The 16,342-nt window shown below is 35.4% G+C and overlaps 1 protein-coding gene and 1 long non-coding RNA gene across 2 annotated transcripts; both read left to right on the top strand.

Moving 5' to 3' along the window:
• The first annotated feature begins 12,527 nt into the window (after positions 1 to 12,527).
• Positions 12,528 to 13,574, top strand: LOC129748530 (dolichyl-diphosphooligosaccharide--protein glycosyltransferase subunit DAD1). The gene is made up of 2 exons (XM_055743185.1): positions 12,528 to 12,855; positions 13,303 to 13,574. Exons 1-2 carry the CDS (start codon positions 12,648 to 12,650, stop codon positions 13,431 to 13,433), a joined length of 339 nt encoding a protein of 112 aa, XP_055599160.1. The 5' UTR covers positions 12,528 to 12,647; the 3' UTR covers positions 13,434 to 13,574.
• Positions 13,575 to 14,651: 1,077 nt separating this feature from the next.
• LOC129744782 (uncharacterized) lies at positions 14,652 to 16,315 on the top strand. Its single transcript, XR_008736999.1, has 3 exons — positions 14,652 to 15,532; positions 15,592 to 16,005; positions 16,062 to 16,315. It is a non-coding gene; the product is annotated as an uncharacterized LOC129744782 (long non-coding RNA).
• The last annotated feature ends 27 nt before the right edge of the window (positions 16,316 to 16,342 follow it).

Genomic DNA, 16,342 nt, shown 5'->3' with positions numbered 1-16,342 from the left:
TTGCATCCTTGATGTCTTCAATAGTAATATGTATTTTCATCATCTTCCAAAAACAAAGTTAATTTTGAAAAAGAAGCTATCTGATTCTGTTCTACTTTCTGTCTCCGATAATGCAGTTTTAAACTAAACGCTGACATCATTTCTGTGTTTTTCGGAAAAAATACGTATGAAAGGGAGTGGTTTGAATGATAAATGTAGGTATATGAGTTGTATCCGTAAACACTGAGCGAGCTCTCAAAGCGCGTTATTTGAATGCCTCAGGGGGAAATATCCACTTCTGCATATGTCGCTGAATTCTTTACTTTCGAAATAAACCCATCATATTCATAAAATTGCAAAATTAAAAATATTTACTGTTACCCCCAAGAATTCCTCTTTTACCCCATTTGGAGTAATTTACCCCGGTTCCCCGACCGCTGTCTTAGAAGGAAAACGGAAAGTTGAAAATTTGAAGTTCGTCTTTTGGAGCATGATATCCTAGTGTGAATCATACGCGGAGAGCGAGCGAATTAGTTCGGACGTGCTTTTGGCGGTGGCTTTATTGAAGTTTTTCGATCGTTAGTTCGAGTGGAAAGCGGCTTTTGGAGGTGTTAAGTGATTGTTGCGCGGGTGATATTGGTGGCTTCGGCAGTGAAATCGGATAAAAAGGGGCAAAATCAGTGTTGAACGCGGGAAATCCGGGTTTCATTCCGGGCTGAAGAGGAAGCCATATTGAGAAAGGCACGAAGAAAATTTAGTGCTGGGAGAGGGCGGCTAAAGTGTTAATTTTTTTTTCTCGTGCTGGGAGAGGCGGCAAAAGTTAAAAGGGGTTCATATGCTGTGAGAGAGCGGCTAAAAAGAGTCGGGGTTTATTCAGTGCAAAACGGGCTCTACTGTAGGCCTGTAGTTAAGTGTGTGGGTGGAGGCTTTTATTGGCTACACCAAGGAAAAGCTTTCGGCCGAAAAAGTGATTCACAAAGTGAATGTGTGGGTTGCTAAGCATATCCGATATAGCGAGGGAATAAATATAAGCAGTGAGAGGTTTGCTTGTGTGGGAAAGGTCGTCAACTTGGTTGCGAAAGTGTGAATGAAAGCGAGAGTGGAGGAGAGCCAGGTGCTAACGGGTAAGTCATTCATTTACACGTACATCACTATGAGTCAGCAGTCATTCAATTTTGTTTTGCGGGAGCGATACGGCTCTCCCGACAATAATTACATCATAAGCCGTTTCTATACCAATGAAAATGACATTGCCTTTACTATTTTGGATCAAGTTAGGGAAAAAATCGGAGGAAATTTCAATATTGAGAACATTAAAGAGCTTAACTCTATTATTTCAGATTGTCTCAATAATCGTGGATTACAGAACGACAGTTCCAACTTGAAGGAAGAACATAACGCAAGCACATATCTTATGAAAGTATTAGCAGCAATTTTTGAATGCGAAGTAACGATGTTCTCAGGAAAGGGAGAGGTAAAAATTTTTAGCAGAGGGAAACAAAATCCTCTTTTTGGTTTTGATCTTCAGTTTTTAATAAACGATGCAGGAGGACTTGAAAGCGTGATGAAAATTGAAAAGGTTTCTGATTGTGCCAGGATTGGAACGACGAATGAAAACGCTAATTGCATAGATATAAAGGGGAAAGGTGATGATTTCAGAAGTGACAATGAGGGACGATTAGTTTATTATACACGTACCGAGGAAATAGTTTTGAAAATCGCAAATTACGAACAAAACACCATTTTCGATTGTTTGCAGTTAGGTCTTAGAGAGCACTTTAAAAAAGGCCAAACCACGGATTCGGTGGTACAAAATTGGAATACTGAGGGAATCAGACTCGCAAATTTGGGTGCTAACGACAATTTAACTAAGGATGGGCTTATTGATTATTGTCTTAAATTTGTAGAGTGCCTCAAACGGTTTCTGAATGTGGAAGTCGTCCTGTTTTTCGAGGATTCTGAAGAAGTTATTATTGGTTCACGGAAAAGCAATTGTCAAGCGATTTGGATAATGATAGGGGAGAGGCGGGCTATATGCGCATATTAAGGAAAGGACTCATTTTCTCCCATATTCCAATAGATATGAGTCTGAAAACTCTATACACATGAGCGGACATCTGTTTTACATACGTTAGAGCAGTTTTTCTGTTAAAATCTCTTACAGTTTTTGTGAGAATAATTTTTTGATAAAAGAAGTCAAAATAGCCTATTTCCGAAACTGGCGGGCTAAATGCGCATATTTATGTTTTTAGCTATATTTCATTTACACTTGTAATATTTTGATATTATTTGATTGAAAATGGTAGAAACGGATGTTAAGCATACGTCAAAGCTGAAATTTTGATGAAATTTCTTACATCACAAGTTCTTTTGTAAGAAACATAATAACATATGCCATATGGCCATATTTCATGGTATTATTTTGTTCATATCGTATTTTTGTCGGATCATTATGAAGTTCTTCTTTTTTCGCTGTAAGATCGTAATTTGAGCGTAGATTTGATGTTTCAATGATTAAAAGTAAAAAATTTATAAGACTCATCTATTTTTCTTGATGCCTATATTTAACCTGCCTTGATATGGGCATTCAGAACCTGTCTCTTATTCCAATATCTTATTATTTACAACCTTGCCAAAAGCTTCAATTTATTGAATTTCCGATTTCCAGATGAATAAGAAAGAAAAACCATCAAAATTTTTGTTCACAGAATCTGTACGCACGATAATTAAAGTTCAATATATTTTAACAAAACTGACAAAAATTTTGTTTGATTTTTTAAATTTTTTTGGCTTTATATAACAATCAAATTTCTTCATGCCATGTTTCAATAGCGTATTACCCTCAAACTGCACAGATTAGATACGTTGAATCTCCAGCCATATCGCCAATCAGCTGTATGCGCATATTACCCAACATGCGCATTTAGGAACACTTCCCCCTACACGTCAGCTCTTCCATGGAAGTGAAGTACCGTCAAACGGGGCATCATGCAACAGCGGGGTTCGATGCAACATTTATATAACACTACATTGAATAAATTTTTAATTTAATGTATTGTAATAAAGTTATCTTTTGATGATAACAAAATGATGATGACATAATTTTTCGCATCTTAAGCTAGTTGTCTTAAGTTTTTTATTTTTATGTAAAATTTGAAAAATCGAGCAATAAATGTACAAATTTTAACATGTTTTGAAGTCGAAAAAAACTTTACCCAGTATGACGGATCGGCTTGATAAAATTGCCTACAAACTTTTTACAGGTTTCCTCATGTTATACCAACATTGTTGGTGTAAAAATATTTTTCGAACAATCACCCAATTTTTTTAAATGAATATTTTTAAAATTCAGTTAGGTGTCTGGGGTTAAATGCAACAAAATGCAAATCAAATAAATACCTTGTAAATCTCGTTTCCATGTGTTGGAATATGAATGTTTTGCATCACGCGTTTGTAAACATTTAAATTTCATTCATCCAAACATTTATTTTTATGATTTCAGCTTTTAGAATTTTTCGTAGTATTATTTAGCCCCTAAATGTATGCAGCATCCTTATTTTCAGAAAAAATGTGAAAATTTATTTTTACAGACCCAAAAACTACTGCAATTGGTGTTGTCATGCGTAATGGTCTTTAAGGCATCGCAAATATATCAAAAACTATGAATTTTCGTACGTGTTCATAAGATTTTTCATTAAAAACAAAGTTTGTTGCAAGTTACCCCATTTTCTAAGGAGGGTGAAAATCGCATGTTTTTAGAAAATTAAAAATAACTGAAGAAACCAATAGTTTTTTTAACTACGCCAATTTGATGCCCCAGCATCCTTAAAACTTTTGATGCATAAAGGATACGATTAACTGTGAACATAAGTTTTTTAGAAGCCATTGAAGTTGAAAATTGTTGCATGTTGCCCCAGTTGACGGTATGTTGAAGATCTTCAAATTAAGAAAAGACCTGATTGGAATGGGGAAGGTATGACATTAGGTAAAGAGTACTACCATGTTAATAACGAGACTTACAATTTTGCCTCTACAACCCTTGAAAAACGCTTCACTATAAAGCGGGTTATGGGAGATGGAAACTGTCTTATTCGATCGTTGCTTGATCAATTGAGTATTCAAAGAAACCAATCATTAACATCAAACTACAATGTGTTCAAAGCCAGACAAATGATAGCACAATACATTGAATTAAATAGAAGCCGCTTCGAGGTATTTCTTTTAGAATACACTGAAGTTTACGGTGGTTTTGAAAATGTTGTAAGAAAAATTAGAGAAGATAAATTTTGGCTAGGACATGAAGCAATAGTAGCGTTCTCAGAAATTTTCGGAATGCTCATACAGGTCACTTGCCAGAATAACTATGAATTCAATCTAGGGTTAGAAGACAGTACAAGCATCTTAAAAATTTTCTACTGCGGAGGGGATGTTTTGAATCATTACGATAGTATTTTGAATTCACATTCTGATTCTGAAACTAATTCCACCAACATAGAGAACATCGAAAAAGATACTTTGACTATGACAAAAGTTGACAAATCAATAAATGAAAGTACTGGGGAAAGTGGTGACCAATTACCTAAAACCAAAAATAGAGACCTGAAAGTAGCATGTTGGAATGTGAGAGGATGCAGGACAAAATCCAAACGACAAGAGATTGATGAATTACTAAACCATTATCAAGTTGACTTAGCGTTCTTACAGGAAGTAAACACACTAGGTCAGGAAATAAATACTCTTAATTACTGCTGGAAAGTAATCGACCAAAGACATAACCGAACTAGGGGACTAGCTATACTTTTGAGGAAACAGGACAGAAACAGTGTACAAATCCTAAAATCTAAGGAATTAAATAGAGGAATTGCTTGGACAAAATTGAAAGTTGGAAATGAATTGTTCTTTGTTGTCAATGTTCACGCTCCAAATCGTAATCAAAATACGTTTCTTTCAAATTTGTTAGAAGGTACTAAGAATAACAGAAACAAATTACTGATTCTTGGCGACTTTAATGCCCAGGTTGGTTTGAAAGATAAGTCTATCGAAGATGAACGTTTTATAGGCAACGCTTTAGGACATGAATACTGTAATCAAAATGGAGAACTGTTCAAAATGTTTTTGCACACTGCTAACTTGAAAAATATTTCATCCATAATAGGTAAAGACATTGATCATACATGGAAGGGACAAGATAAGCGAAGTCAAATTGATCACATCTTAAAACCTCCGTGCACTGATTATTATGTCAGGTACATCAAGGGTGTATGGACTCCTATTAGAACGGATCATAAATTGATAATGGCTGGAATAGTTTTCAAAAGAAGTTTAAATAAAGAAACTAAAGATTCCAAAGCTCTAAAACTCAACCTAGAACTACTAAAAATACCCAAAGTTCAAGAAAAGTACCAAAATAAGCTACAAGATATTTTAACTGAAACTGACTTTAAAACGCGAGACATTAACGACAAATACTATACATTAGCTAAGGCACTAAAAAAAGCTGCATACAGTACTCTTACAAATTCAACAGCTCCAAGCACACCGACGAGGAAAAAAGCACTTAACCGTTTGAAGAAAGCTATGGAGTGGACCAAAAAACACCCTGACATGGAAATCTATAAACACAGGCTAGCAAACAGAAGGCAAGAACTATGTGTAGCAAATAAAAAACACAAGGAAAAAGAAATCATGAACTTTTTCAACAACCTTAACGATTTTGATGCAGGAGTAAGGATTCGAAAAACTTATAGTTATCTTAAAGGGTATGTCAAGTCTAGGAAGAAAAAAAAAGCGCTCTGATTAGTTTGAGAACATGGGAAGATATTTTAAAATCTTTTGAGGGCCCAGAAATTGAATTTTGTAAAGAACATGATTTCATTCCTTTACCAAGTCCTCCAACGCCTGAAGAGTTAAAGACAATAATAAGAAATTCAGCAAATGGGAAATCGTCAGGATCTGATAAAGTTTACATGGAGTTTCTTAAATTTGCGAACGATGACACTGTTCGAATTCTAATAGAAATCGTCCAAGAAGCTTACATACAGAACGAACTTCCGCAGGAATGGAATCAAACTGTCCAGATTCCTATTCCAAAAAAATCTGGTGCAAAAGATGCGGATGATTTCAGGAGAATATCTTTATGCAACGTTGTATACAAAATTTATGCTAGGTGGTTAGATAGCAAGCTTCGAATATATGCAGGAGAGGTAGGATTGCACCAAGCTGCATTTACTAATAATAGATCTACTAGTGATCATATCTTCATTGCGAGAAGAGTGATGGAAGAGCATTGGAATGGAGGGAAAAATTTGTTCGTGCTAGCATTAGATATCAAAAAAGCTTTTGATACAGTGAAATTAAAATGTTTAGAACAGGTTGTAGCGAATTTAAAAGTACCATCACGCTTCATTGACAGAGTCCTTGCTTGTGTTAAAAGCGAAATGACGCAAATTTTATGGGAAAATCAATTATCCAGCAGCGTTAAAAGAGGTATGGGTATCAAGCAAGGATGTCCACTATCGCCTCTATTATTCAATTACATTATGCAAGATGTCCTTCTGAGAGTACAACAACAGGTAAAAAATCTTAAATTGATTGGATTAGGTAACCTGCAACTCCCCCTTCTATTGGCTTTTGCTGATGATTTACTCATAATTTCATCTAATCAATCAGAATTAGAAGAGATTTTGTGTACAGTGGAAGAAGAGTTAGCTAAAGTAGGGCTTGTTATAAACAACAACAAAAGTCAAGTTCTTATCAGACATCCTAATGCAAAAACACAATATCATCAAAGCATATCCTTGAATGGCAAGGAGTTCAAGGTTTGCGATAAAATTAAATACTTAGGAGTTTGCATAACTTCTACACTTAATAGGAAGATGACTAATAGAGATAGGTGCCGAAGCGCATTGCAAATATCAAAATTTATCATCAACTTTTGCAAGACATTTAAACCATCATGGGAGATAGGCAAATTGATATACAAAACTGTAATAGCACCAGCACTTTTGTACGGTACCAAAGTAGCAGTTTTAACTAAAAAAAAGCAGAGTTTCTATGGCAGATTATGAAAAGTTTATTCTTTTAAATATATTTAGGAACTGCAAAAAACCGGATGGCACTAAATTTAATGCCAGGAAGCTTTTAGATGGTAAGACTATAAATAGAAGAGTAAGTGTAGGAAGGATATGTTATTATGGACACATCAGAAGACGGGAAAATGACCACCCGTTAAGTATTGCTTTTAATTTGGATACTCGTAGGAAAAAGAGAGGTAGACCAAGTTTTACATGGAAGAATTCACTGTTAGCAGACTTTTCGAAGATAGGCTATGAGGTAGATGAGCATTTGGATGAAGTAATAAAAGACAAAGAGAAATTAAAAAGAAAAGCTGAAGAAATATATAAAAACTCCCATAGTGAAATCTCAGATGGAACTTCCTCCGATGAAGAAAATCAATCACTTAAGCATTGGAAAAACAAGACAATGTAGATGTACATGTAAAATGAATGAACTTGAACCTAAAATGAGTGTGTGTGTTAATGTGTGCTGCAATTACCAACCAAGGTTGAAGAAAGGGGTTGAGAAACGATTTTTAATATTTTACTAATGAACTTAATATAAATTTTATTTCCAGGTGGTTTTAAAGGTAACTTGTCTATCTAACTGTATAAAATAAAATATAACATAAATCAAATTTCGGGGTTCGGGGGGGTTCCATCCGGGCATCCGATTGAAGCGATTTTTGAGGAGAGCATTGGGCTACCTCACCAGCACTGAATCGTGAATTGAGGACGGGCTCGTCTCCCCACCCAGCTGAGCGCTCTGCATTGTAATGGTCGACTCAAATGTTAGATAGGTTTATTATGTTCTTTCGATGGAGACAACTCAATCCTTTCCCCATCTAGAGCTATAAGCGCTTCTGCTTATATCTCTTCTCCTTTGGAACAGTCCATTCAAAGGCATTTGAACTTATCAATCGGATGAGTCTGGAACAAATTACAGAGCAAGAGTTGCTCGCTGCTACCGGCTGTGCCTTGCTACCTGGGTGGTAGAAATACATACATACATACATACATACATACATACATGATATCCTAGTGTGAATCGAATTTAAAAATAATGATTTTTTATGTACGTATAAATTTTGAAGCTCCACAATACGTAATCTGGAATTAATGATTCAATATTTTATAGCTTATAATGAGAGTGACTTTAAATAGTGTCTTAAATTTTATTGAATATGTATTGTGAATTCGAAACGTTTCCGGAGTTGTTTATCGAGTGTGTGGTAGTTTCCAATTCTCGATTGTGATCGAAGTAATCGGGGATGTCTCGATAGAATTACTTTGGTTAGTCTGTCAAAATGGTCAGTCTGAAATTAATAAAATCAAGTCCTTCAAGTTAAATTGCAAGAACTATTTCATTTAGTTTATTTATCTGGAGAATACAGATCACAACAGAGTGTATTGATTTTTTAAAAATCTTTCTCGATATTGGCTGGGATATAGATATTGGTTTCAAGATGCAGTGAAAACTTTATGTGTGAAAATATGAAGTGCAAAAATTCAAAACGTATCCGTGACTTAAGAAATAGTTAAAAAATACTTTTAACTAGACCCTTGTAAGTTAAAAGAAAAACATAAAAAAGCATAAAAAAACGTAAAAGAAAATGTACTTCTAAAAAAATTGGTCGTGCACTTATAGATGCAAATCACGTTTTCAAGAAATGTACGGTGCAATTGCTGTTTTTTTCCTGCAGAATCGAAAGGCGGGCGGGGGTGTTCGTTTGCTAGGAAGATTAACAACTAAAGTGCGGAAAAGCGAAATAAGTATGTGAAAGAAAAAGAAAATAAAAATACAAACATAAAACTTACTTAAAAGAAACCTCTTGCTCCCAGTTTTCACGTTTTGTACCGATATGGTTCGTTGGATATCGGCAAAAGCTATGCTAGCAGCAAGCCAGTAAGATGATTCTCCTCCGGTTATCCTTCGGCGCAAATTGTACTCTGCTTTTTATCTCCCACTGAGGCCCAGGAAAAAAGTAAGGTTGCTTCAAAGCAGCCAACAGGATAAGAAAACTGCTGCCGGGTAATTGCCCTGCCGCAAAAGTACGGTACCAATTATTTATTGTGAAATGGATGATGGAGGAAAAAGTTTCCACCAGTATTTATCCCGAAGATTCCTGGGACCACTCGCTTGTGTGCCGTGCCGGTCGACCTTTGAGATGAGTTTTTCTTTTCCGCTTTCCAGGCAGGGTCGGGTATCATCCGGATCGTTGAACCCTGAAGCACTGAAAAATGCACTGGCTGCGATCGATGAAAACGACTTTGGGTTTACTGGAGGGTGGTTTTGATTCGACGTCGGAGGAAAAATTATAACAAAACAATTAGTTTTTAAAATATAATATCAAATTATTTAAACATGATAAATGAATGTTTTAGTTTAAGCTCAGTTGAATTTTTTAGTTTTATCAGTAAAAAACGTTTATCATCCGATCGAGATGCAAAACAGATATGCATCAACAGATGTTTAGGTTTAGGTTTAGATTGGGTAACTGTTCTAGGTAGATTCGACGAGATCTATAAGTTCAGCATAAAAAAATTACTACTACTTGAAGTACCACAGTAAAAATCTGAGTTATTTTAGGACGAAAACATAATATTGAAGAACATTACTGAACAAATTTGATAGACACATTTAAACTTTTAATAACTATTTAAAAAAAAATCAAAGAATGAAAATTTTTAGATTTCAGATTCAGATTTCAGATTCAGATTTCAGATTCAGATTTCAGATTCAGATTTTAGATTCAGATTGCAGATTCAGATTTCAGATTCAGATTTCAGATTCAGATTTCAGATTCAGATTTCAGATTCAGATTTCAGATTCAGATTTCAGATTCAGATTTCAGATTCAGATTTCAGATTCAGATTTCAGATTCAGATTTCAGATTCAGATTTCAGATTCAGATTTCAGATTCAGATTTCAGATTCAGATTTCAGATTCAGATTTCAGATTCAGATTTCAGATTTCAGATTCAGATTTCAGATTCAGATTTCAGATTCAGATTTCAGATTCAGATTTCAGATTCAGATTTCAGATTCAGATTTCAGATTCAGATTTCAGATTCAGATTTCAGATTTCAGATTCAGATTTCAGATTCAGATTTCAGATTCAGATTCAGATTTCAGATTCAGATTTCAGATTCAGATTTCAGATTCAGATTTCAGATTCAGATTTCAGATTCAGATTTCAGATTCAGATTTCAGATTCAGATTTCAGATTCAGATTTCAGATTCAGATTTCAGATTTCAGATTCAGATTTCAGATTCAGATTTCAGATTTCAGATTCAGATTTCAGATTCAGATTTCAGATTCAGATTTCAGATTCAGATTTCAGATTCAGATTTCAGATTCAGATTTCAGATTCAGATTTCAGATTCAGATTTCAGATTCAGATTTCAGATTCAGATTTCAGATTCAGATTTCAGATTCAGATTTCAGATTCAGATTTCAGATTCAGATTTCAGATTCAGATTTCAGATTCAGATTTCAGATTCAGATTTCAGATTCAGATTTCAGATTCAGATTTCAGATTCAGATTTCAGATTCAGATTTCAGATTCAGATTTCAGATTCAGATTTCAGATTCAGATTTCAGATTCAGATTTCAGATTCAGATTTCAGATTCAGATTTCAGATTCAGATTTCAGATTCAGATTTCAGATTCAGATTTCAGATTCAGATTTCAGATTCAGATTTCAGATTCAGATTTCAGATTCAGATTTCAGATTCAGATTTCAGATTCAGATTTCAGATTCAGATTTCAGATTCAGATTTCAGATTCAGATTTCAGATTCAGATTTCAGATTCAGATTTCAGATTCAGATTTCAGATTCAGATTTCAGATTCAGATTTCAGATTCAGATTTCAGATTCAGATTTCAGATTCAGATTTCAGATTCAGATTTCAGATTCAGATTTCAGATTCAGATTTCAGATTCAGATTTCAGATTCAGATTTCAGATTCAGATTTCAGATTCAGATTTCAGATTCAGATTTCAGATTCAGATTTCAGATTCAGATTTCAGATTCAGATTTCAGATTCAGATTTCAGATTCAGATTTCAGATTCAGATTTCAGATTCAGATTTCAGATTCAGATTTCAGATTCAGATTTCAGATTCAGATTTCAGATTCAGATTTCAGATTCAGATTTCAGATTCAGATTTCAGATTCAGATTTCAGATTCAGATTTCAGATTCAGATTTCAGATTCAGATTTCAGATTCAGATTTCAGATTCAGATTTCAGATTCAGATTTCAGATTCAGATTTCAGATTCAGATTTCAGATTCAGATTTCAGATTCAGATTTCAGATTCAGATTTCAGATTCAGATTTCAGATTCAGATTTCAGATTCAGATTTCAGATTCAGATATCAGATTCAGATTTTAGATTCAAATTTCAGATTAAGATTTCAGATTTTTTTTTATCTTTTTTTTTCTTCATTCAGATTTCAGATTCCAATTTCAGACTCAGATTAAAGATTCATTTTTGAGGTACAGATTTTAGATCCAGACTCAAAACTTCTAATTGAGACTCAACTCAGGATTCAGAGTCAGAATATGCTTCCAGAATTTTTATTCTAATATTAAATAAGCTGAAAATTCAGCACAATAGAAAATCCTTTAACAGGTTATTATTTATTGAAGATAAAAAGTTTGTTTCTAGCCGAAAGGTTTGAAAAAACGTAACTTTATTAATAGTCAATAAGGCCACATAAGGCTTCGGTCTTACCTGTAAGTTAATCAAAGGTGTAAAGTCCTCCATCTCCGGAAACTAAGCCCAAATTTTCAATGAGACACGGCTACAAGGAAGCGATAATCCAACTTTCTGAGGGCACTTATTGGTCTTCACTTTAGTTGGTTATTCTAGACCCGAATAATACCTTTCTCGAATAAAATTTCACTTCTTGAACGGGATTACTCACGATAGCAAATCTCCGTATATTTGCTTTGTTTTGCAAACTGACTCACACACTAGCGATATGACCCCGAAAAACAGCATCAGCCAGCCAGCACTCCTCTACATCGTCATAGAACTGCATCCATCGATTTTGCACCTCTGGGGGATTCAGCAGATTGTTGCTGGGGCTCAGAATTCTACCCACAGCAGATTTTCATTCCAAGTTGCACAACACTTTGTTTTCACTTTAATCACTCCCACAGACGGCACTGTCATTCGAATATCATCAAAGAAACAGAAAAGTGTCCCCCACAGAGACCAGAAGCCCGATTATTTTCTTCTGATATCGAAATTCATACGGGCATTGAAAAACGAGAGGAAAAAAACCATAAATACGATAAATACCCGCACAGCACTGATATCCAACACGATCAAACGGCGAGCGAAGAATGAAGCCAAACAACAAAATCACAAAACAACACACCCTTCAAAACAAGTTTCCGATATTTTAGATTTTCTAATAAGAATAAAAAAATCGTCGATATTTTCAACCGCGAGCACCCAGCCCTACTAACAACACGCGTCAAACATATCGAGTTTTGTTTCCGAGTTTTCATCGACGTGTCTTTCGTCGTCGGCGTTCCGCATTTTCATTCCGTGTTTTCGTGTTTTCTGCACCGGTTCCAGTCGCCTCTAATCTCCAAACATGACCAACATCCAGACCGTCCTCGTCAAGTTCTACGACGACTACACCGGAAGCACCCCGAAGAAGCTAAAGATCGTGGACGCCTACCTGCTGTACATCCTGCTGACCGGTATCTTCCAGTTCGTGTACTGCTGCCTGGTCGGAACGTTCCCGTTCAATTCGTTCCTGGCCGGGTTTATCAGCACCGTCAGCTGCTTCGTGCTGGGAGGTAAGCTGGTTGCGTCTTTGACTTCTAATTTCCAATAATACCGAATTATGTTATCGATTATTGTTTTGATTTTGTTTAGGAAGTTCTAATCACATAATTCTAATGGTAGCCTAAAACCTTTCATACACCGTATGCCGTTTGGTATACATATTTGGCATACTTTCCATTTGGCATACTTCCCATTTGGCATACTTCCCGTTCGGCATACTTCCCATTTGGCATACTTCCCATTTGGCATACTTCCCATTTGGCATATTTCCCATTTGGCATACTTCCCATTTGGCACACTTCCCATTTGGCACACTTCCCATTTGGCACACTTCCCATTTGGCACACTTCCCATTTGGCATACTTCCCATTTGGCAGATTATTTGTAGATTTTTTATCAATGAATTTAGCTCCACAGCCTTCAAAATAAAAGTTTTAATCTTTATTTCCTCATTCCAGTGTGCCTCCGTTTGCAATCGAACCCGCAGAACAAAACTCAGTTCCTCGGAATCTCGCCGGAGCGTGGTTTTGCCGATTTCATATTTGCCCATGTGATCCTGCATATGGTAGTGGTCAACTTTATCGGCTAAGTCGGGTGCGGCGCGGTAAGTTTAATCTACTACCATACCATACTGTAATTGTAACTCTTCCGCTTTAGGAAGAATTGTGTGAGTGCGCACTGTGTCAACCTTCAACAATACAAATATGTAACAATTAATGATAAGACCGCAGCCGAATTGTTTCCTTTTCCTGTATCCGAACAGTGTCCTTTCGGTCCCCCCATTAGATAGCGTCGTTGCTTTGAACAAATTTGGCTTTGGAAGGAAAACTTTTTTTACGGCAATTATCTATTAAAACTAATTTAATGTTAGAATCCATAGAATCATTAACTTAATTATAAATGCTTTTGGATGAACTCATAGAATCATAATTCAGGATCCAATTTCAATTGAGGCGAATGTGCCACTATTACCGCTAAAAAAAGTGTTATTTTGATTTCTTGATTTCTCGAAAACCAAATATCCTTCAGGTAACTTTTAACAATCAAAATGAAGTTCTTTGAACGTACTATTTCACTCGGCTCATGACTCGATTTGTTTACATTTGTTACACTCGCCCTTTTCAAAATTCATTACCGAATTATTATAATCACACAGTGGCCAACATTTTCGGTGTTTCTGCATGTTCTGTTTTTCAAATAATTTTGTGTCCTGGATTCGAATCTTCTGTATCATTCATTCATTCAAGCATCCATATTTCTCCTTGATATTCTTATCCAGAGAGAGGGACAAGAAATTAAATTCTATAATGTGAATTCTACAAAAAAAAATCATAATTTATATGAATGTTTTTAAAGTTTTGATATTACAGATTTCATTTCTAGCGTAACATTTAAAAAGGGCGAAACTGCCAAATGTAAACAAATCGAGTTAACGGTCATTCCGGATGTACGCGATTGCACTTTACCTAATTAACGCGGTTTCATCTTAAAATCACTTAAAACTTTCAAAAAATTAATAAAATTCAATTGGGCGAAACTTCCTGTTGATGCATTTTTGTTGGAACGTGAAGTTACGCCTATAGAGTTGTTTTTGACATTTCTTACGCACACTTGCTGAGCGTGTACAGATGAGACGGGACAATTAACCTCCAAAACTCTCGGTACAAAAAACGGACAGACGGTCCAAGGAATATTTAAAGGAGGTAGTGCCGAGGCAGCCTTGCTTTAGTATTAGTACCGCCTGTGACGTCACTGTTGCCAATAATCTGTGAATTTATATGGAATTTTTTCAATGTTTGTTAGCAATTAAAAAAAATTGAAGATTTTTTCAACTTTGAAGGCTCACAATTCTAGAAATATTATTGTTCTTCAAGGCTGATACTAAAAAAGTTGAATGTAGTAATTGTTTTGCTTTAATTCAGACGATTGAAGTTGCTGAGGTATCCTAACTCAAATTGACAAAACTTGATAATTAGTTCAAAATTTTGCTTATAAATGTTGAAATCAGTTAGGTTTGAACCGTTGATAAAATAAAATAACCAAAAATAGTATTTTTCGAATCCAACCACAATCTTTTATTGGAATTTAGTAAACCAAAGTTGCAATGGTTTTATTGGGGTTAATTGTTCTAAATTAGAAATTTATATGGTACACCTTGTTAGATTCAAATCATGACGATGAGGTGCACTGCCATAAACTACCAATCAGACCTTTTGAAAGGGGAAAAATATTATTTTTGCTCGTTTCACATAGAGCATGACTGTGCATTCAATAACAAGTTCAAGAATAATACACACTGCAGTCTATTAAACACAAAGAAACCTCATAGCACAATCAACTAGTGGCCTTACAACATAATCCGAATCAAATGGGATTTTAATTTAGTTCTTTAATGTGTTTAACATTGAAATTTGAGTTCTACCAGTATAAACCTTCGACAGCTTGGCAACAGTGACGTCACGAAAAAAATCCAATATGGCTCTCGGCACTATATCTCAGAATCAAAACAACCCAAAATTAAGAACGCCACCGCATCAAAACAAAGTTAAGTTGACGTTCTTAATTTTGGGCTGCGGTCAACACCCCAAAATAAAAGTTCGCTGCTTGAACTGCCTGCCCCAAAATATTTTTTGTTTACTTTCATGGTATCGAACGGATCGCATGGCAGATTTTTTGTTAAATTTTGTGGTAAGATGGATTTATTTCAATTGTTGATTCTAATTACATATATTTTCGAACTTTTTCAGGAAACAAGAACATCAAGGTGAAAACGTCGTCAACAAAAACGTTTAATTTCAAGCGGAATGACATCCGGATCTGCCTCCGTATGGTTGAAATTCATTGAAGAGCTATCCACACGAGTAACCAAAGAGAACAAGCCTATGGCCATTCAGTTCGCTTACATATTGGAACCAGTCTGGGCTGCGGATGAAAATATTGATGAATTGATTCCAATCACACCGGAATGCGAAACGGATCTCTATTTGGCAATGGTAGGAAGCTTCCTTCAAGACCAATTGCAACTGGGAGCCTGACTATTATTTTATAATATTCTTTTAAAATTTCGGTGCCGGAACTTCTTTAAGAAATGGACCCGTGTGAATTCTGGATCACAGAAGATTATCATAATCGATACGTGTTGAAAGTGTATAGTTCTAAAGGTAATATTGATCATAGTTGACTTTGTTATCGTTTTCCTGACTGGAATTTCCTTCAGTTTTTCAGAGTGACCGACCTACCGTACCGATAGGCTCTGGTTATGGTAAATACGCTGATGAACAGGAAAACATGCCCAATATAAAGTAAGCAAAACCAGTTTCTAAACCGTTTGGTAATTTCTCGGTTGCCACTTTTGCTTTGTAAATATATGAATTGGAGATCATCTTCCGGCAGCATCCATCAGGCTAAGTAAATAGCTAAGTTCTAAGAACTTAGAAACTCAAGGATTACAAAGAGTTGTTTATTACTGATTGCAATGAATTGTATTTTTGTAAATGC

Source organism: Uranotaenia lowii, chromosome 2 (assembly GCF_029784155.1).
Source record: "Uranotaenia lowii strain MFRU-FL chromosome 2, ASM2978415v1, whole genome shotgun sequence".
NCBI lineage: Eukaryota > Metazoa > Arthropoda > Insecta > Diptera > Culicidae > Uranotaenia > Uranotaenia lowii.
The sequence above is the reverse complement of the archived record's forward strand: the minus strand, read 5'-3'. Positions and strand labels throughout refer to the sequence as shown.

Coding starts and splice junctions, on each gene's coding strand:
- LOC129748530 (XM_055743185.1), top strand. CDS start 12,648: ATGACCAACATCCAGACCGTCCTCGTCAAGTTCTACGACGACTACACC. Junction 12,856..13,302: donor CAGCTGCTTCGTGCTGGGAG/GTAAGCTGGTTG, acceptor TCCTCATTCCAG/TGTGCCTCCGTTTGCAATCG.